The 23868-nt window shown below is 37.8% G+C and overlaps 1 protein-coding gene across 3 annotated transcripts in view; it reads left to right on the forward strand.

The window, feature by feature from the left end:
* The window catches only part of Glurb (metabotropic glutamate receptor B), a 357471-nt gene that overhangs the window by 192079 nt on the left and 141524 nt on the right, over positions 1-23868 (forward strand). Inside the window, exons 1-2 of one of the 3 annotated variants that reach the window (XM_076783797.1) lie at positions 8067-8491; positions 20397-21177. The exons of the other annotated variants lie outside the window; for them this stretch is intronic. Coding sequence (XP_076639912.1) covers positions 20616-21177 — 562 coding nt within the window. The 5' untranslated portion in view covers positions 8067-8491; positions 20397-20615. Of the gene's footprint in view, positions 1-8066; positions 8492-20396; positions 21178-23868 lie in introns of those variants that run through there. 3 annotated transcript variants of the gene reach the window in all.

Below are 23868 nucleotides of genomic sequence, written 5' to 3' on the forward strand. Positions count from 1 at the left end.
CCTTTATTGTAGCTTGCTCTCAAAAATTAGTTTATGTAGAAAAACAATATCACGAAGAATATTGCTCTAGAATTTTACTACTCTGAAAACGTTAAGAAATAATCAACAAGCCAATTGTTCCTTTAATTCATAGTTCATAGTTTCTCGGGTTCTTTAAACGTTTGCGAATACGAGTTCCAGCCTTACGCGATCCGAATAAATTTTTAAAGTCGATTTTCCCGTGAACGAAGCTTCCAAACGAGAAAGCTTTGTACGAAACATTCACAGTCGATGAACGAAGACGGATGCTGACTGTTCTCGCGGAACGAAGCCGAACAGAGTGGAACGCTTGTGAATTTGGAATCGAGTGGCCATCGCGAAGAAAAGTGCATAAAAGCAGAATGTTAGAGGACCGTTCGATGGTGTTATAGCTAAATGCTCGACGTTGGCGTTCGGCCAATCCGGCGATTAATTTAACAAGTGACAAGGCGTAATTCCCGGCAATGTGCAACATCTGTTTCGAATGAAATTACGCTCAGCAACTTGCCGGCGAAACTTTCCACGCTGAATCACAATTATATCACCGCTAGCTGGGCGACCGCGCGTGTAAACTGCTGGCTGCGCGATGATATTGTCGCGAAAGCAACCCCTCCGCGATCGATCTGCTTTCGATTCACCCTTGCAAAACGGCCAGGATACGCCGTGCGATGGAAGAGCATCGGCGACGATTCTCTTGATTTCATTGTGCCCCCCCGCGAATCGGTCGCAGGGCTTCGCCTTTAACCGCGAAACAGTTTCACAGCGTCGAACGAACGGACTCGATTCCCCCAGAGCTTTCGAAACCCTCCGAAAGATACCTTAAAATGTATTTTTGTACTCAGTTTTTTTGGGGGCAACTGCCCGTGAAAATGTAATTTTGCATTTTTTTCTACTTGGACATGTGTGGTCTTGGCTTAGAAAAGTCGAAACATTCGTAGCCAATATTTGCACACTTACGATAAACATAGTAAATTTTTTTTATCGCGGTTAGAATTATATACAGGGTGTTCGACCAACCCTGGGAGAAGTTTTAATGCGAGATTCTAGAGGCCACAATAAGGCGAAAATCAAGATTATCCATTTCTTGTGGCTTCGTTAAAAATTTAAATTAAAATATTCAAATCATTCTGAAAAAATTGTTTTTGGTTGCAGGGGTTAATTACAATCATTTTTGGTGAGTAGATATATCATCGAAATCCTAACCATTTTCGAGAAAAAAATTCCTTACCGAAAATCTAATGTCTGACCATACATGACATTTTTCCCTGAAATTTCAAAAATTTTCTAAATCGTTTTGGAAAAATTATTTTCGTTTGCGGGAGTCAATTACAATCATTTTTGGTCATTATACATACCCCCGAAATCCTACGCACTTTCGAGAAAAAAATTCTTTTCCAAAAATATAATGTCTGACCATACCATCGATATGTTTCACTGAATTTTCATGCGAATCTTTAAAACATCATAACTTCTGAACGGATTGGACGATTTTAATGTTCAAACAGCCAAACGCCGTGTATTTTAGTGTAGAATATGTAGTAATCATAAAAATATTCGGAAAGTTGATCCTTGACATCGCAAAATGAGAAAACCCCATAAAAATGGTCCAATTTTCAAACAGCCATAACTCTTACAATTGTGAATATATTTCAATGAAACTTTTTTCTGAAGTAGAGCTCATGGGTACCTACAAAAAAGTATTAGATAACTTTTCTGTAAGGCGTTAAACAAAATTACTAAAAATGAAAAAGGAATTTTTAAGAAAAATCGACAGGGGATAGCTGCCTAAATTTTTCGGCGAAAAAAAAATGTTTAATTAATTCTGAAAAAAATATTGTCGGTTGTGGGGGTCAATTACAATCATTTTTGGTGAATACACATACCTCCAAAATCCTACTCACTTTCGAGAAAAAAATTCTTTACTGAAAATATAATGTCAGGCCAGAAATGGTTCTTCGAAATTTTCATGTGAATCTTTAAAACATCATAACTTCTGAACGGATTGGACGATTTTAATGTTCAAAAAGCCAAACGCCGCGTATTTTAGTGTAGAATATGTAGCAATCATAAAAATATTCGGAAAGTTGATCCTTGACCCCGGAAAATGAGAAAAACCCCATAAACCTGGCTCAATTTTCAAACGACCATAATTCCTACAATAGTGAATATATTCCAATGAAATTTTAGGAGAAACTAGAGCTCATGGGTACCTACAAAAAAGTACTAAACAACTTTTCCGTAGCTTGTCAGACAAACTTATTACAAATCAAAAACTTATGTTTAAGAAAAATCGACAGGGGATTGGTGTATAAATTTTTCAACGAAAAAAAAAATTTCAAATCGTTCTAGAAAAAATACTTTTATCTCCAGGGGTCAATTACAATAATTTTTGGTGAATACACATACCCCCGAAATCCTACCCACTTTCGAGAAAAAAATTCGAGTAGGTGAACAAATTTTTCGACAAAATTAAAAAATTTAAAATCGTTCTGGAAATATTATTTCTGGTTTCTGTGGTCAATTACAATAATTTTTGATGAATACACATACCCCCGAAATCCTACCCACTTTCGAGAAAAAAATTCTTTACCGAAAATATAACACGCAATCAGAAATGTCTTCCACAACGCAGTATTAAAAGAAAAAATACAGTATTAATGATGAAAATATCATCTTGCGAAGCTCGAAGCTCACCCTTACATCTTAACAAAAGAAATATAAAAATATTAATTTGCTTTCGTACGAGTGCCTCCGAATACAATAAGTAAAACATTTTTTGATACAACTAATAGGTAACGAATTATTTTAACGACCTACTCTGTATTTATAGTTAATATACACCAGTCTCAGAGCCGAAACAAAAATTCTTGGAAACGGTTTGGAGAACCTGAACCGATATTCGAACGAATCCTCGTGTCGGCCGGTTTCTTTCGCTCGTAATATTTCTTAGCTCGCTTAGTCTCGCGTGAAAGGTTTAAGTGCTATTGGTAATTTGTTTCGAGATCAACACGGCAGAAAATACCTGCATCGGCGTTGTTCGAGTATTATATCGCGGCAGGGATATCGATTTGCAAGGACATAAAATAGCACTTCCGCGTATTAAATTTCCCGCCAGCTTCGCGGGTGAAAATTGCTTCCGAGACAGATCGACTCTCGCCCCTTTATTATACTCTCGATCGTCGACATCGTTTCTAACCTCAAGTTCAAAGTAAACCGAACGCCTTTCTACTAAACGCCCCGATTGTTACGTACACGTGAACGAGAAAGTTCCTGAAAGTCCCTCAAGGTTTTCGGTAAGTATATTTTTTTATCGAACGACCACGCGAAACGAATTCCACGAGCGGTCCGCGCGAGAACCTCCCGCGTCCGGCTATTCGAAATTCGCGTGGAAACTTCGAGAAGCTGAACCTGACAGGGCTAACTGTGAATCGAAACGAGTTGAAATTCACGGTGAAACGAACGGATGGAGAAAGTGAAAAGACGAAACGATAAAAACTCGGGCAAGTTCAGTTCTAACGGGAGTAAACATGGCACCGTTTGAAAGAAAGTTTCGTTAGGGCGGAAGTTCCGGGCGTTTCGGATAGACGGGGCTGAAAGCTCGGGCGTGCGTGAGCTTTCTGACTTCGAGCTGCCCCGACAGAGCTAAACGATCTGTTGCTATAATTGGACGCCTCCCGTTTGTTTCTGCCCCCTTTTCGTTCCTGTTCGTTGTTTCGTCGCACACGAATGGAATGGAACTTTCAAGCACTTACCGTCAAACTTTAAACTAGGCAATTTGACTTTTTAAAGAGGGGCATTCGTTCACCGAGTGAATCCAACATTTAATGAACAACTATCGCTGATTCCTCGTTGACTCCCTTCGAGGATCGAAAAGAATGAAACTGGAATTTGTAAAAATGTTGGATAAAATTTATGAACTTTCAAAGAAAAGAAGCTTACTGTGAAATGATGAAAATTCTTTGTATAATATTTTATTCTTATTAAAGGAGACAATTCAGAGTTTCCAGCAATTGGCGTTACTTTAAAATTATTAACAACTTGTTAATCAGTTGCTGGAAGTGTTTTATTTTATTCAAGTTTATCTGGAACTCCATTTTTCAGTGGACTAAAATAAACAAGAATTTTTGACCGACCACTTAGAGTAAAAATATATTCTTATTTCTTTTAATATAATTTAAATTGTGTTTAAAAAATCGTTTCCCTAAAAGAATATCTTTGGTGCTAAATGTAAAAATATAACTGTTATTTTAGAAAATAAATCATCAATTGGCGTTACTTTAAAATTATTAACAACTTGTTAATCATTTGCAAGAAGTGTTTTATTTTATTCAAATTTATCTGAAACTTCATTTTCCAGTGAACTAAAATAAACAAAAATTTTTGATCGACCACTTAGAATAAAAACATATTCATTTCTTTTATTATAATTTAAATTATCTTTAAAAAATCGTTTCCCTAAAAGAATATCTTTGATGCTAGATGTAAAAATATAACTGTTAATTTAGAAAATAGTGTTGAGTTGAGAAGGATGTCAAATATTTTAATGTCTATTATTTTTACCATTTATTTCTATTGGCCAAAATGAGACGAAAATCAACAATATCAATTTCTTGACTGAAGCTTCGTTAAAAAGTTATTAAAAAATTAAATTAAAAAATTTCAAATCATTCTGAAAAAATTATATTTAGTTACAGGGATTAATTACAAGCATTGTTGGTCAATACACATACCCCTGAAATCCTACACATTTTCGAGAAAAAAAATCGAGGTGTTGAAATTTTTCAACGAAAAAAAAATTTTTCAAATTGTTCTAAAAAAATTATTTTCGGTTGCGGGGGTCCATTAGAATCATTTTTGGTCATCACGCATACCCCCGAAATCCTACGCACTTTCGAGAAAAAAATTCTTTTCCGAAAATATAATGTCTGACCATACCATCAATATGTTTCACTGAATTTTCATGCGAATCTTTAAAACATCATAACTTCTGAACGGATTGGCCGATTTTAATGTTCAAAAAGCCAAACGCCGCGTATTTTAGTGTAAAATATGTAGCAATCATAAAAATATTCGGAAAGTTGATCCTTGATCCCGCAAAATGAGAAAAACCCCATAAATATGGTCCAATTTTCAAACAGTCATAACTCCTACAATTGTGAATATATTTCAATGAAACTTTTTTCTGAAGTAGAGCTCATGGATACCTACAAAAAAGTATTAGACAACTTTTCTGTAGGGCGTTAAACAAAATTACTAAAAATGAAAAAGGAACTTTTAAGAAAAATCGACAGGGGGTATTATTATATATATATTTTTCTACGCAAAAAAAAATTTTTAATTAATTCTGAAAAAATTATTTTCGGTTGCGGGGGTCAATTACAAGCATTTTTTGTCAATAGACATACCCCCGATATCTTGCGTATTTTCAAGAAAAAAATTCAGTACGGTCGGAACTTTAAACGTTAATAACTGTTTAACGAAGCCTTCATCAACAAATTGTTATTCTTGATTTTCGTCTTATTTTGGCCTCCAGAATCCACCATTAAAATTTTTCCCAGGGGTGGCCGAACACCCTGTATATACTTAATATCAGGAATATTTGCAGAAGCGTCTGCAGTCTAATATTCATTCGATTACCGAAAGAGTCGACGAACAACGACGTCACAGGGCACAAAATGGCGCGAGAGCCGGAAGCGCTGGTTAAGAATAAGCTGAAGCTTGCCGAAAGCAATCAAAACTTTCGCGACTTCGTTTGCTTAAAAATCTATTTATTATCACGGTGAAACAATTCGACTAAATGCCATTATATCTCCAAGAACCGCTGGGCAATCGAGAAAGTTAGCGTCGGTTGTGTCCAGGACTTATTACGTCTTATGAATTTATGAAGCTGCGGACGCTATTACTTCTCGCCGTTCCACCCCCGTTTCTCGAGCATCGTTAATTGCATTTTTATCGTTTATGAAAAGTGTTCCGAAAGAGTGCCGCGCGAAGTGCAGCATTTTTATTTGGTCCCGGGACTCCCGTGCAAAAAGTAACAATTAAATATCTCCGTCCCTCCAGTATGGTAAATTGCGCGCTTTGACTGGCACAACGACGAATAACGAGCGGACAAACGATGAACAAAAAGTACGAATCGCATACATAATGGAAGGGTTCATTACGAGCGATTCGGGAAGCTAGAATATTTTCAAATTAACGCGATGCAGATAATAAAAAGGACAAATAGAATAAGATAGAAAACGAAGGACAAATGTTTAAGATCGTTAGCGCAATTTCAAGCGTAATAAAATACAATTTTAAACGGTTACGTTTGGCTGAGCGGGAGGACCGTGGTCTGATAATCGTTTCGCGGGTACGATTAAATGCATCGGTCGCGAGCCGTAAACGAAAGAAAAACTAAGGGTACGAAATAAATTCATGTACACACAACTATTGATTGCGACGGTTAAATACGGGGTGCGCGTAAATTTCTGTGTGCAGAGAAATAGCCAGAGTAACGAGCTTGAATATTCCTCCGGTCGGAGCAATAAAAAAAAAATATAGCATACCGTGGGGGAGGGCTGAACGATTATTTTAAACATCGAATTAAATTTCCTTTCTGGGTTAATCGGGAAGGATCTCTTAATTTTCACGTCGCCGTTGATGAATTAAAAATTCCCCGCTACTTTTATCGCCCTTTCAACGTAAAAGCGAAGATTCCTCGCGTCCTCTGACTGTTAAAAAATATAATCCTCGCTAACTGGGGCTCTCATCGCTATTGTAAACTTCGAATTAAACTTTCTTCCCGAGTTCTTTTACTGCTTGGAACAGTAAGGGACTTACATTTGTGTTTTTATTCGAGACTAGGAAGCTGGAATTTATTGTTCCCGTAGGCGAAAATTAAGCAGTTTCAAGAAAAGTAATCGAACAATTTATTATTATGGCTCCTGGCGTGGGATTATTCTTTCTACTGTCTGGCTAGTGTAGGTTTATTCTACTTGATTGGTATCTTTAGTAGTGAGGATTATTAGTGAACAATTTTTATAAGCAGAAATCACTGAAAATATCTTCGTTCCTTTAGAAAGAAAGAGACAAGATTTTTAAAAATAACCGATGGCGCAACATTTTTGTTACTTGGGTAGCTTTTATCAAATTGAATGATATTTGCTCGACCAATTTTTTTCGTACGACATAGTTGCACAAGTTTTGCAGTGTTCGTAACGTATTCGTAAAATCGATTTTAATCTTTTTAATCTTGTACAACCGTCCAGAACACTAAAAATAGCCCAGGTAAATATTATTCTCTTTCCCCGTAACAATTTGTTGAGTGTAAAAAAATAAACTCCCCTGGAACGTTCAATTAAAAAAAAAAAATGGTTTCTGAGGAAACAGTGTGTAGTATCCCATAGTTGAAGCCCCTCGAGAGAAATTTCGAGTCTCTGTTTTCTATATCAACCCTAATGTCATCGCCACAAAGTTTCTTTCAGGGTAATTATAGTATCCATCAAAATTAGATAATACAAACATAAGTTCGAGACGAAATCGATACAAACATCGTTCCATCATGGCTTCCTCCCCCGCAGGACGATGTACGAGTCACGTTCCTACGCGTCGAGAAAAACGACCCTAATTGCTTTCGTCCGCGTGTTTAAACAACAGCGACACACTTTTTGTCCGTCCATGACAGGTCGCGAGACTTTCACGGATAGGAGCCGTAATTTATCAAAGCGTGTGATCTAGAAGCATGGATCCCGCGACTTACCCAAGACGAGAAAACAATAAAGAAGATCCTCCAAACGGGGGAGGTGTCTCTGTTGCAGAGACGTTTACGTTTCGCCGTGGAAATTATGATCGACGACCCGAATCGTCGCGGGAAAACGAAACGAGCGAAAAAAGAAAGAGGAAACAAGAGGCGCGAAACAGGGAAAGGTAGTGGGGGATGAAAGTAGTGGAAGGTAGGGTAGTAGGGACAACCAGGTGGAGGGGTGAGGGAGGAGAAGAGTTGATACGTTTGAGGAGGGCAGTGTTGATGCAGTCGCAGAGCCAGTCAGTGGCTGCCACGGCACGGAGGCGCGCGCGCGTGCTCCCTTTCGAACAACATCGAGTCACGATGACCGGAAATCGACGAAACATGACAGAAAAGTATCGTCGATCGCGGCGAAATTAAAACCACGGCTGCCCGGGAGCCTCCTGCGCGTGACTCTGTGCGGGTCCGATCGAATCTCGTCGCGACTCGACGTTTTAAACAAACATTATCGAGCGAACGCGACGCTGGAACGTACATCGTACCGTGACACGTTTAGCGTTATTTCGAGAAAAAAAGAGACACTAGGGAGATACGGGACTCTGGTCGAATCGCGTGTCTCGACGAACCGTGGTTCGGAAAGAAATGCATAAGAAGAATCAAACAGGTGGACGAAAAACCGAAAGTGTTCCGTAGCCACGTTTCGAAATTCCGTCCCGCCAGGGGCGTTCCGCTGGGAATAGAGAAATCGTAAGCATTGCTTGAATATTTTTTCTTTTCGCTTTTCCGAGACGCTACGAACGGGTGGAAGTGTAATCGTTCGATCCACGAGTTTCTGGGAACGCGTCGATCGCAGGGAAACGTTACGGATTCCGTTGGGGAAATTGTCCGCGTCGGAAAAGGGGAACAGGCGAGATTATTTCAACCGAGATTACTGCTTAGCAGGTGACATAACGTGAAAACCACTTTGGAAGATTGCATTCTGGAATGCGCCGTCTCCGGCTTGACGAGAAGAGGCTCCTTGAAAATATCGCGTTCGTTAAACATCCGCCCGCCGAGTCTCGTAATTTGTACGAGGCACGGAAGAGGCCACAGTAATTTTTAATCAAATAAATTGTGCGAACGTTTTGTCGGGCTGGAAATTATCGCGCGGTTTAATAGTGTATGTTTATTAATATGTAGTAGGAAAGCACTATTCGTGTTTACGAAAAAATTTTGCATTAATATCCGTGTGCAGATAAGTAGTGTGCTCTGTCTATTACAGAAACTTGCAATTATTCTTGCAATGGCAAATTGATCAGCAAAAGATGGATCAGTTCGACTGAAAGAATGGAAATAATGATTGATATCCAGAATAATTTTTATTGCGAGTAGAAACTAATAGTTTTGTGCTTTAGTAGAACGAAATTGCCTTCAGAGCGATAATTTATGATCCATAGATTATCCTACTGGAAATTACGTTTTATTATTAAATAATTTTCCGGGGACATTTTAATACAGTCGCATAAAGAATTCACGAAATGTTCAGTTAGGTCTTTAGTCGCGTCAAAAAGGTTGCAAAAGCAACGAGGAATTCTTTACATTGCGAAAATATGACTGTTGGTGCGAGGGATTCGAGCAGAAAATTCGCTAATTAAATTTAATTAATAAATGTACAGACCAGGAAGTTACTTGATGTGAATAGTAAACCTCTGTAATTAACGTATCCATGGATCCAAAGCTCAAAACTGAGGCTTGTATGTCATTCATTTCGATTAATAAAACGTTCGAATAACAGAGATTTTACTGTATTAGGTTTTCGAAACACAGGTTCTCTGATACTTCCAAAAAAAAATATTTTTCCTCAATTTCTATAACATTATGCTTTATTAAAGTAATTATCCCCCAAAAATACAGCAGAACCTTCACTGTATCCTATATTTACCACCAAAAAATATTTTTAATTCTCTCCAAAAATTAGCAGAAACATAGTCCTTTAATCAGATTCAATGATACGAGAGTATAGAAATTACTATTTTCAATAATGTCTGACTAGTCCCCGACCCACTCTACTTAACTATCCTAAACACATATTCGAGCACATAAAATAAATTTCGTATTCGATATTTTCACTAAACTCCTCTCGTTTCTTTGACCACCGCGAACCGTTACTTAAACAATTTAAAAATCACAATTTATTATTCCAATAATGTAATAATATTCCGAACGTCGAGCCATAACAGGGACGTTCTACTTACAGAGTCGCGTTTACCGTTCGGGAACCGGTGCAGTAATTTCCCAGTTATTCCGACACCAAACGCAAATCGCGACTGATAATTAGCACAATTTAAATACATATTTGCACCGTCGCGTTCAAAGGAAACCAAGACGTATTTTTCGTATAATCGTGCGTTAAATCGATCGAACCGAGAGGCAGAATAGTAAATTCCGTTTTTACGGCCGAATCGCGCGAAGCCGTTCGAAAATATTAGTTTAATTTTCGTTTAAAGGTTTTCGCAAACAACGTTCCGCGCGACAAAGTGCCGCGCGAAAGCGAGCAGAAACGAAGAGCTTAAATGGGAAAAAAAGGATGACGGAAAAAGGGGGTGCTCGTCGCGAAAGAGTTCGTTGTTTTTTCAATGGGCAGCCAAAAGTGTGCGATAACAGCGCGTCGTTCCTATTCATTCGTCGAAACAGCGGGAGCGGAAACGAGCTTTTTCATTTCGCGTAATTAGCCAATTTTTCCCCCCCTCTTCCCCCTCGTCCCCGCCCTCGAGTCGACAAGCTGCACAAATATTTCGACAAACGTTTAACCGTACGCCGATAGCCGATCAGTTTCGGTCACGATTTCGATTACCGTGGATCTCGCGAGTTTCGAGAGATATTTCCACGTTAACTGCGTCAAAAGTTTCGCCACCCTGACCGGCCGCGCGCGAAACGAACATCGGTCGCGTCGTTGGATTTCGACGGGAAGTTCAGGGTGTTTTCCGTGTTCTCGATTTACCTATACCGAGCGTCGAATAATTAATACGCAGGCAGGTTTCGTGGAACGACTAGATCCTAACGAGATCGAACGGTGTTTTGCGAGCAACTTTAGCTGATAACGACCAACCCCCCGATAATATCCGTGGCGTTCAATTTCAGCGCGAATTCGAGGATCGACGATTATAAACAATCAGCTGCTCGGTTTCCATTTATACTCGCCACTCTGTGTCAATCCCGCCTTTGGTAGCCGAAATATTCCGCGATAATGGTAAACGAATTGTGTTTAAATGTTGCAAATAACGACTGTAATAGTTATCGGATCACTGTTAATCAATTACGATCAGGGGAGACAAATTTCGTTTAGCGGGGCTTGTTGGTTTGGCTTTTACCGTTTCGAGGCCGAATATGTGCCTGGTGCAAATTTAAAGTATTTCGATAGCGATAGTTAACTTTGAATATAATGAATTCTTTGGGATTTATAAAGATCTGGGTGGTGATTTTCTTCTCGAAATATATTGGGAATTTATTATTTACTATTTTAACGAATCTTTGCATAGGGGCTCATTTCTCTTTTGTTGGAAATCTAGCTTAGTTTAGTCTATATTTGATAAATTCGAGATTTTCTCAGTTTCGTGGAATAGTTTTTTAAAAAATTAATAACGAAGCATAGCTTTATTTTAAGGCGATAGATATTCATATATTTCGATAATTAATTAACGATCTGTGTGTTAGTAATCGTGACTCGTATGAATATTATTTTCGAAATGCAAAAAGAAAGAATCTACATGTTCCATGAGGCACAATATTTTCCAACTACAGAAACGATGAAACATTTATTCACTGCCTCATTTGTTATCCAAGAAAGTTCCTTATTCGTTCCTGGATTCGTCTTCACACTCTACTGTCGCATTAATAATTAATATGAATACTTCGAAAAGTGTACGACGAAACACAAGGATGAATTTAAAGAAAGATTCTTCTTACTAGAAATTCACGAAATGTGAATCATTTTGTAAATATAAATAACCCAAATGTCAAGATTTATTTTATGAATAAACGATAATCTTTTCTATCCTTAACATTACATATTATCGTAGACAGGGTGTTCGGCCACTCCTGGGAAAAATTTTAATGAGGGATTCTAGAGGCCAAAATAAGACGAAAATCAAGAATATTAATTTGTTGATGGAGGCTTCATTAAAAAGTGATTAACGTTTAAAGTTTCATCCGTACTGAATTTTTTTTCTCGAAAATGCGCAGGATTTCGGGGGTATATGTATTCATAAAAAATGATTATAATTTACCCCCGTAACCGAAAATAATTTTTTCATAATGATTCAGAATTTTTTTTTTTCGCCGAAAAATTTCACACATTTTCGAATTTTTTTCTCGAAAGTGAGTAGGATTTCGAAGGTATATGTATTCACAAAAAATGATTGCAATTGACCCCCCTAGCTAAAAATAATTTTTTCAGATCGATTTGAAATTTTTTTTTTTCGTCGAAAAATTTCAGGGAAACATGTCAATGTATGGTCAGACATTTTCGGTAAGGAATTTTTTTATCGAAACTGCGTGGGATTTCGAGGGTATGTCTATTCACAAAAAATTATTATAATTGACCCTAGCAACTAAAAATAATTTTTGTAGAACGATTTGAAAAAATTTTTTTTCGTCAATAAATTTAAGCACCTACACCCTGTCGATTTTTCTAAAAAATTCGTTTTTCATTTTTAATAATTTTGTTTAACGCTCTACAGAAAAGTTGTCTAATACTTTTTTGTAGGTATCCATGAGCTCTACTTCAGAAAAAAGTTTCATTGAAATATATTCACAATTGTAGGAGTTATGACTGTTTGAAAATTGGACCATTTTTATGAGGTTTTTCTCATTTTGCGGGGTCAAGGATCAACTTTCCGAATATTTTTATGATTGCTACATATTCTACACTAAAATACGCGGCGTTTGCCTTTTTAAACATTAAAATCGGCCAATCCGTTCAGAAGTTATGGTGTTTTAAAGATTCGAATGAAATTTCAGGAAAGCATTTCTGGCCTCACATTAGATTTTTGTTTAGGAATTTTTTTCTCGAAAATGCGCAGGATTTCGGGGGTATGTCTATTCACTAAAAATGCTTATAATCGACTCCTGCAACTAAAAATATTTTTTTTAGAAGGATTTGAAATTTTTTTTTTTTCGTCCAAAAATTTTGGCACCTATCCAAATTTTTTTCTCGGAAGTGCGTAGGATTTCGAAGGTATGTCTAGTCACCAAAAATGCTTATAATTGACCCCTGCAACGAAACATAATTTTTTCAAAATGATTTGAAATTTTGTAATTTAATTTTTTAATAACATTTTAACGAAGCCTCAATCAAGAAGTTAATGTTCATGATTTTCGTCTTATTTTGTCTCTAAGATCTCCCATTAAAATTTTTTTCAGGGGTGGCCGTACACCCTGTATTATTTTATTTTATGTATTATTTCCATTTCCTTAGTGTATCTATGTCTTTGTTATTATGTTAATTACCTTCGTTATGTTACGTTCGTTTGCGCATCATCGTATCGATTCTACATTGATTCGTGCATGGTCGATTTATATATAATGTATACGGATTGTCTAAAGCCCAAAATTAACATAATTAATAGAACTCGACTAGAATCAGAGGGAATCGCATGGTAAAGTAATTAATTTACATAATATGATTTCTGATTTCGAGATTAAATAGGAAACATGCTGACGATATTCTAGTAACTCAAAATGAAGTATATTATTAAGAAGAAAACGAGAATTGTATTCTATACCTACTCCATTCAAAATAATTCTATTATATCGATTGACAAATGATATTGAATGAACGTTTCAAAGATAGTTTACTGTGGAATAAATCTACCACCGACGTCTCGATCCTTTCGACCTTCTTCTGTCGCCATTCATGCTAAAAATACTTTTCATCGAAGACGAAATATAAATGGCTTGAATGGCTGGGCGTTTTCGAATTTCGAATAGCAAAATCTCGTAGAGATATCTTCTTTTCCCCCATTCTATACCGTATCGCATTATACGCTACATGATACAACAATAAACTTCAGCGGTTATTTTAAAAATAATAATTGAAAAGCACGCAAGTACTATCTTCCTCCAAACGTTTTTACAATCCCAGCCGCTTGAAATTAAATTCAAACATTTATCCGCGAATTTACAGAGAGCGTTTCACGGTTGTTTCAACCGAATCAATAAGAATACAATACAACTGTTTGCTCGGCGTCGAGAAGCATGTTATCTTGTAATTATGTAATAATTTCGAAAATATTTGACGATTGACAGCACATAGATTCGTAATATTTGTTTACCGGATTCCCAGATATCAGGACCATATCGAACACAAGTATACCTAGTTAAACCGTATTAATTATACGTTAACTAATTAATAAACACAAACGTTACGTCATATCGCGTGTGGGAATTCTAATAATTACCGAGACGCTGTTAATCAATTACACATTACGCGGTACGACCGAATATTTCGTATTTTATCGTATCGATGATATATCGCTCCGCTCGTAGTCAGTTTATCCATTAAATACTTCGAAGCCCGAGGTAGAATATTATTACAAACAATTGGAATGATAAAATGCTCGTAATGAAATATTGGACCGTACCCCGACTGAACCGTTTCAGCGTAGAATTACTTTGAACAGGTTTCGAATTTTCTTGACTTTATGCGTTAACTTTCGAAACTCGGTGCTCGTGAACTTCGCCCGGAGTATTAAATAAATTCCTAATTATTCTTGAACTTCGTTGATGGCTAAACGTTGCACAACAAGGCACACGCCAAGTCATTATTTTCCTTTAACGCGTGCGGCGAAGGAAGTTCGTAACTTTATTATGTTTCAAAATAAGGATACAGTGCCTCTACGGGGGGATTGCATTCGAAACTATTATACGACCCGAAGGACGCGCGGAAAACCAACGGCTACGGTTCATGTTCGTCGTGGAGGGGAGGAAAAAAAATAACTCTGATAACTCTAATAAAAATCCAAACCGAACGAACCGCACGAAACCAAAAGTTACGATACGAATGAGACCTCGTTAATGAGATATTAAATTTTTCAAAGCGTATTCCTGACATGTCTGGCGTTTGAAACTTTGCTTGAAACAAACTGCTAAATAAATTCTACATCGCAAGAAAATATGCGATACTCCTACAGTACAAACATCTTTTTATAGATACGAGTTTCCATGTTTAGGAATTTTTTTATTATTATTGCAAATTTTATTGTGAAAAACTGAAACATTCTGCACTTCGATGGTGCATGTCATTTTATAGCATTTTCAATGTTCTTTGGTATTATTTAAAAGTTTATACGCATCAGGATATGAGAGGAATGGTTCTGCATATATTTGTTCTTTTATTTAATAAAATTTCCAAAATTGTGAATGTACCTAATTGCTTAATTGTAGTTGACAGTATGAAATGCAATAGAGTATAGTATTTGTCCGGTTGGTAGCATCAGAATTCAAATTTTCACTGCTGTCTGACTAATACATGATTGTTCTACTTGAATATTCTTAAAGAGTCTCTCGAATTTGATGGAATTTTAGTTTCTAAAGCAGTAAGAAAACTCATGTTTTATCTAGTAATATATCTCAAATATTAAGTGTAAATTTACCCTTAATAATTTCTAATATTCTCATGCTATCTTGAAAAGTCTTGGATAAAAATGAATATAACATACATAAAAAGAAAATTGCATTTCATTTTACGTAATTAATTGTCAGTACAAAGGAAAGATATTTGAGAATAATCATAAAATTGAACTGAAAATAATTCACTGCATTTTCTCTCCTAAAATATTGTAAATCAAGTGAAAACAATTTTCCTTTTTGCCAGTGTGCCCGAATATGTTCCACCAAAGCCCATGAAAAATTTGTATCTGAAACTTGGTTCTATGTCCGGTAGTTTTGGACGTGGCATAAGGGTGTGAAACTTTAGTGGGTAGTTTCGCTGCTTAAACTTGCGTTACCACGAAAAATACATTTCCGTTACTTTGGGCCGCTCAACAAGCCCGCAAAGTTTCATCAAACATCCTAAGTGGGGCACATCGCGAATGTCCCACGCAAATCGTCCCTTTACACAAAGTGAACCACATAAATTCTTACGAGCTGCTTTCTAGAGAATCATTACTGAACCCCCACATTTTTAAAAAATATTAAAATAGTCGATAAACGAGGACATAGCCTCCTTTTAATATATCTATCATCGAAATTTTTGCTGTTCTCGATAGGCTTTCAATACTCAGCACTTGAAAATTTCTGGTCATTTTGGGACACCTATTTTAATCTAGTGACTATCATAAACTCAAAGTCGATATTTTTAGACGTTACAAATGGATCGAGAATAAATATTAAAAATTTCTACGTGCAATATAACGGGCCTCCAAGTATTTATCCGCCCTTTGAGACTCACGAGACCCCAGATTACCCCTGTTGAAGCCACCCCATTCGCACTGTCGACAGAAAGGATTCCAACTAAAATCGTAGTTACACTGTCACAGTGAATTGCATGGTCGAACGTGCGCAAGTTCGATCGAGATCGCGTACCTTTTACGCAGAAAAGCGCAACAGGTCACGTCGCGGGAAATGGCGGCGGGGCTTGTTGCGGAGGCCAGTCACGCCTGTCGGATTCGAGGGGGAGAAAAAAAAAGAAACGCGCAACAGCCTCCAAAAAATACGCAGGCTGCTTCGCGAATACACGTCGCACATACGACCAGTTCCGCGAAAGAAGAAGCACGGCCGCGAGAAAACGTCTACCACGCAACAGGTTAACGTTTTGTAACGAACGGCCGCCGCATGCTCGACGAAGAAAGGGTAGAGCTGCGATTACGTGTACCTGGCGGACGTTTTCCGGGCGAATTTTCAGCGATCTTGCTCCACTTTTCCATACCACGCTTCTCGTTTCACATCGAAACGGAAGATTTAGTTACCCAAATTTAACAAACTACTGTCATAAATAGTGATCACTAGACTGCGGATCTTCATGCAAATTCATATTTTTATTAATAAAATTAACGAACTGGGAGCTTTGTAAAGGGTTGTCTCGACTCCCAAATATAATAATTCGTATCTTTAAGCATTTCTTCTATTTTTGCATATTAAGTGGATTCTGCAGTTTTTTGAAAATTAAAAGTTCCCATAAATGCATAAATATCCGCAGTCCTTCTCACGATTATTTTTCTCTAGATTTCTGGTTTTCTGGACCAGTTACCTCGATTAACGCGCAGATTTTCAGCATTAATCGAGGTACTAATGCGTTGCTGAAAATTCTCCGTCGTTTGCAACGTGTAAACGCGTATTAACGCCCGAAATAGGCCTGACGGAAGCTTCTGAAGCGCCGGGACGACGAAGACACGGACATGTCGAAGTTTTTAATTAGTTCGCGGGGCCTCGTGTCGCTGCCAACGCGACGACTGAATTGCAAGCAATTTAAACTTCCGTCGCGCGTCGAGTACCGGTTGCTTTGCACGTTCGGAAAGTAGGTTCAAAGGGAGGCCAAGATTATCCAATCAAAGAATTCCGATAGTTTCGCAGCGTTTTCGTGCCCATTGTAATCGTCGCGCTTTGATCCGCCAGACGCGTGGAGCGCCGAATAAAAGGATCCCGGCGCGAGTTTATTTGCCGCGGATGTCGTCAAAGCGAGGGGTTGATTTGCGTGAACCCTGGATTACGACGGATTTCTAGGCCAACGGTATTAGGATCGCCCACGATTTCTTTAAATTGGAAATTCAAACGTAAATGGAACACGAATGCAGATCATTCGATGATTGTATATATTATATTAAACAAAGTAGACCACGAGGGGTGGTACAACCGGACAAATATTATTATACATACTCAAACGAGTCGAAAATGTAGAATAAAATTTTCGCGTAAGATGCTTCGTTTTCGAAATAATTGAATTTGAATATGCGGTGTAGCGCGTCTGACCATTGTTCGATATTTCTACTTGCATCGATTTCGAAGTCGCGATCTATTCTTCGCCATTACCTAGTTTATTCTACATGCTAAGACGAGTCGAAAATGTAGAATAAACTTTTTCTATAGGGTACTTCATTTTGGAGAAAATCGAATTTGAAAATTTCTAAGTAGAAATATCGCGAATTGGTCGGACGTACTCGATAAATCTTTGAATTCGATTATCTCGAAAACATGGCGCTATTTTAAAAAAATTTATTCCACAGTTTCGACTCACTTTTGCACGTAGAATCTCCAGCTTGCTCCAAAATATTTGTAACAGTTTATTTTTTCTTTCGCTTATGTAGAAATTCGATCTAGAATATTACAGAGTATTAAAATTTTTCGACGGAGACTCGAAAGCAATAATAACTTTAATTTTTAACAAACTTCTGGGATAAAATGCACTAAATTGTGACCGATTAACGGGCAAACAAGGAAACTAATAATAATTACAATGCATCGTACAGAGTGGAATTAGTGATTTGAATTCTCGGCTCGTCGGAAATCGAACGGTAAATTCCTATTGTCAAACAACGAGGTATATAAGTTTACCAGCAAATTTAATGACATTGAATTACGGCGGTGGATGTTTCGCACGACTGAGTTGCAGGGAAATTCGCAGTGTCGATTTCGTGATAATGGAAGCCTCGAGTGACATCCAAATTTCACCCTCCCACGAAGCTATGCAATATCAAGAGCTTTTATATCGTTTCCGAATAACGATACGCGTTTCACGTCGATGTTTATTGGCACAATTCACTCTCAAATGTTAATTGATGGGCATCTCGATTAAATGGCCATTACTACATGCAGCGTGCTTTCAATCTACTTAAGCCACGGATCTATCAAATTAATTGGAAACTGAAAAATAAAATACTCGAACGAATGGGAATTTAATGAAATTGCAACCTCGTTATCATTTTAGATGCACGTGATCGATTAATACGAAAATTCACGGGAATCATTTGCGGCTTTATGATATCAATTTAATTTTAAACATCTTACAAAAAAGTCTGGATGATATTATACCCTTATTTAATGGTGATTATAGTTACTTTCTTCTACCAAAAAGGTAACATAGCCAGGCTTCATACTTTTATGGCTACGCTTGTTTTTCCAAATTTGTTCAAATTTTAGTACGAATAACAGAAATATTCTATAGTTCAACGGTGGTACTAGCCATAGTATAACATTCCTAATTCGTACCCAGTCAACGTGTACATGATCTCTGCTTAAGCCTAATTGCAATCTATTCCAACACAGATAAAGACGCGACACAAACGTAACCAAATAAACCCGACCCAGATTTGAGGGGATTCAAAATCGAGTCTGGACATCGTACAAACCCAAACCTAAGTTAGATTCGATTTTATTTAGACGTAAATTTTGTTAATTAATTAATAACTAGCTCAAGCGTAACCCGGACCGAAACTTAGAGATTGTATTTCGCTAGGTTCGCGTAAAGGTAGAGGAAATTCAATCTACGTGCAAACAATGAAACGCACAACGATTGAAGTAACAGGTTAATGTGTTTGTAATTACTCCAAGAGGAAATAGCCTGTTTCCGCGTGTACGATTTCTCGTGGAACGAACGATTACACTATTCCGGTCTCCTGGCGTAGAAAATGGAACCGAAAATACTTCTGCGATCGAACGACCGTTGCTTCGAAATTTAGTTATTAATATTATTAAAAGTTTGTTGGACGTGTTAGGAAAATACACGATAAATCTGGGGCTCGTTCTGTACGTTCTTAAACTTCTAGTTCACACATTTGAGGCTTTCTTTTGTGTACGGTTTTATAGTCTAAAATAAAAAGGAATATAGACTTTTTTTATCAAATTTAAAACAAATCTGATCTCAGTGTCCCTATTTCAATGGACCAATTAGAAGTCGAAATATCGAATCAGGCTGGACGTATTATAACTTTCACAATTTTTATTATTTTCTATTTGAAAGATAGCTTAAAAAGTGTACAGTGCTCCAGTTGAAAAAATCTTACGGTTTCTTTGCAAAAAATACACAAAGGAAGCTTGTTTGACCCATCGATTGGATTCCATGTTGACAATTACAGATCTCTGATATTGTTTGTCATCAATTTATGCAGGGTGAGTAACCTTAATTTTTCTTGTAAACTACATATTGTATAAAGAACTGTTTCAAACGAAAGTTCAATATGTGCAATAATTCATTTCTCGCTGTTCTTCTTTTTTATCAAAATATGAAGGACAAATTCCATTCGAAAGTCTATTGAATATAAAATATAAAATTATTAAGATCCGGCTGTAGAAACACTTACACATCACTCACATTGCTTAATCGCCTACATGCTTGCATTGATGATAATCGACAATATTTTAAACACTTCTCGCATTAAAAATCAACTAAAAGACAAATTTCTGACCCCTTGCACCTTAATAATTTTTCATTCTGTATTCGATAGACTTTCGAACAGCATGCTATTAAATGTCCTTCACATTTTCATAAAAAGGAAAACAGCAAAAATAAAGTCTCTTCGTCCCAAACATTTTTTTATACAACGTGTAGATTACAAGAAAAATTAAAGTGAAAGTTACCCTGTGTAATAATGTAACACGAGAAAATGTCGACGGTCGTCGATCGCAGCGGTTCTCGAGGAACGTCGTCGATCGAAATGAACCGGAAGTCCTCTCGAAACAGATACCAAGCATGACGACGCGCGATCTGGGCTGCAATGCGACGGAATCCGGAGACCTAGCCTCAGAAGAGCGACCCGCGAGATCTAGATTGAGAATGACGCCATTAACGAACCGACATTAACGTCCCAACCTAAGCCGTTACGAGCATCGTCGCAAACGATCCACCCCACCGGAGGCGTCCTCGGCTAACCGCAGCGTAAACGCCTACGACTATGAAGTCATGAAGTTTCTGCTAGTTGCACTGCTCGGCTGCGTCTGCTCGGCCGATTACGCGTCGAGCTTCGACGAGGGGGGCGACGAGGAGCCGATCGGTCCGGGCAGAAGGCAGCTGACGAGTTTCGCGAGGACTTTGCGGGGCATCGAGTCGTACAGCGACGAGCGGGACGATCGCGATGAGGGGGCACGGCCGCGGTTACGTTCGAGCCAATTCCGGCCGGAGAACCCGGAAACCCATCATCCCATACGGCACGGACGACGCCAGTTTCGATCCATGGACGTGAATACGCGCCTTCAAGTCAACTGGCCCGTGAAGAAGGAAGCCGTTGTCGAGGGCGATCTCGTCCTGGGCGGTCTGATGATGGTGCACGAGAGGGAGGACGCCATCACTTGCGGACCAGTGATGCCGCAGGGTGGCGTGCAGGCGGTCGAGGCGATGCTCTACACCCTAGATAAGCTGAACGAGGGCGAGGGTATCGTGCCAGGTGTAAAGATCGGCGCCCACATTCTCGACGACTGCGATCAGGACACGTACGGGCTGGAGATGGCGGTGGATTTCATAAAGGGTGAGTAAGAACGGCCATCGTCGCCCACGACCAAACTGTTGCTCCTTTGACGCGCTACAAAGCGAACGCCTGGGAATTCCAACCGCGAATAATAGTTTATTCGATATCGTGTCTCTCGGCCATTTTTGACGAAAATACTGCCCCCACTTCGACGCCTCGAATTTTATTTAAAAAATTATTATCATTGCATTATTGTCCTTGTATTAATTATGCATCTGATAGGATTTTGTAAAAGGGGTTGATTACTCCGTCTTATTCATATAAATGGAGCTTCGATATATTTTATTTTTATATATTTATTATCTATAGCAACAGCTTTTTTAGGATATGTACCTATTATCTTGATACCAAGTATCATTTTAAGGAGCTACAGTCATTACAAATTTATTATCCGCATGTATTGGTCAAATTCTTGTTGAAAGAATTTGAAGATATCCTTTCACGTCGGGTGAATACGAAATTTTATATAAAATACGGCGTGTTCCGCATTTTTCCGTGCACAATTCAGCAGTGGGTTCTACAAGTAAAAATAAGACTAAAATGTTACATAACGAAAAATTTATAAATGCTTTGTTATGACAAAAATATGGAATGTGATGTAAACGCTGTTGGATATACCTATGTTTCTATATCAGACGCCCATCTTTGTTAAGACACTTATATAAGGGAACAGTAAACTGAAATTGGCGTGGCTTAAAATATTTATTTAATTAGAAGATGATTCGCGCGATCGTCTTGGGGAAACATTTATCTTCTGCGTGGAAAATTTAGGAATCGTTTCTGTACAACGTGACAAAACAGTCATAATCGTGGCTGATTAAGAATAGCCCCTGGGGCGCAATAAAGAGATGATTAAGGAAACGGAGTTTAACCAAGCTACAGTATCAGAGTTTATCAGTATTAAACCTGGTGTCTACAAGATTAGTTTCGTGTTCCAACCAAAATTAAATTCCCAATGGCTGTGAACACGAAGACTTTCGTTAATTCAATTTATATCTGTCAGAATAGTAAACCCCTACACGAGGTTTGCTTGCTAAGAACCGAATAAATATTGTAACTTGTTAAACCAACGAGAACGACGTGTACAGCGACCTTTTTGGCCGAGTATAACAGACTCGAGAAATGTGACATGACTCGGAACATTTTTAATGGTCGGATTATGTAGTCATACTTTCCTTCTATAATTCTACTGAGCATTATTCTTACGTCAGCGAGTGAAATTCATCAATAAAGCATTTTCGTTATTAAAAACGATTCTCTTCATTACTGTGTTACTATTACCATGTAATTCTCGCAATTTATTTAAAATAAAAAAAGATTTTGTGATACGTGCTTTATGATTAGGTATGTGGTGAATACTAATTTTGATATATTTCAAGCCCAGAACAATTTTATGACCGTTTAATTAATTTTCTTCGACAGTCTTTTTGATAAAATTAGAAATTAGTTTCAATGTTACTTTTAATTTCGAATTCTCTGATGCAGCAATGCAAACAATCTCTTAATTTTTATAATGCTCGGGATTAAGAATCTCTCTTGGAAAGAATATTATAGAAAACATTTTCCTTATTCTACAATATAATGTTTCTTCCAAGAATTATTCAACACAATTTGAAACATGAGATGTACAAATATTTATACCACACCAAATAATAAAACACCTTGATATTGACTTAAATAATATACTGTTAAGTTGGAAGTAAATGGTTTGATTTTTAAACGCGTACGTAAATATAAACACAAGCTAAATATTAACATATAAATATTATCTTGTACACATATTTGCGATACGTTGTAGTCAATATTTTGTTGTTCTACTTTTAGTACACCTCTGTGCCGTGAAATCGACGAATAGTATACGCCGATCAACATTAATACGGTTTCATGCTTTTCGAATGATACTGAATAAGCCATTCAAATTGAAAGCTTTTGACATGATGTTGCTTGTTTAACATGGTTTCACGGTGTTCCAGCGGAATTTAAATTCAGTGACCGGAGCCAATCACTTCATAACATTGTAATGTCGTCGTCATGTAAACGTTGCATCACTTTGGATCATTGTTCCTTTCAAAGGAGTCTCTCTGAGACTCTTGAAGGAGAGCAATCAGTTTGACTTTCTGAAACACTACAAGCTCACGCACATACGCGTGATCTGTCATCTCTGGTATAAACCAGAGATGCCAGACGAAGCGCCGAGTGCACCGTGGACACGTCTCATGGGAGTTAAGAGAGGCAGGCTCACATTTGCCTTCTCGCTCTTGAACAACTGAAATCCGACCTCGCGTCAACGACATACGATTCGGAATCTCGACTGCCCAGGTATTTTTACTTGCCTTTCCTAGAGTTCATTACTGAACTCTGCAAATTACTCCTGGTTTCTATTTGCCTCTGATGACCTCTGATGACCAGTGCTGACAAAAGTACAGAACTCCCGACAACTTTTGACACCATACAGCAACTGTTACTGACTGCTCCTGATTACTGCTTGCCTCTGTTGGACTCTGCTGACCATCGCTTATATTTCTGACAACCTATAACGATTACTACTGACTACTACTAACCTCTGTTGGTCTTTGCTGATCTCTGTCGGCGTGTGCTTGTCTCTGCTGAACTTTCCTGGCCTCTGCCGAACGCTACTGACCACTGCAGGTATTTCTGACAATGTATAACGATTAATACTTACTACTGCAT

Source organism: Colletes latitarsis, chromosome 2 (assembly GCF_051014445.1).
Source record: "Colletes latitarsis isolate SP2378_abdomen chromosome 2, iyColLati1, whole genome shotgun sequence".
Classification (NCBI taxonomy): Eukaryota; Metazoa; Arthropoda; class Insecta; order Hymenoptera; family Colletidae; genus Colletes; species Colletes latitarsis.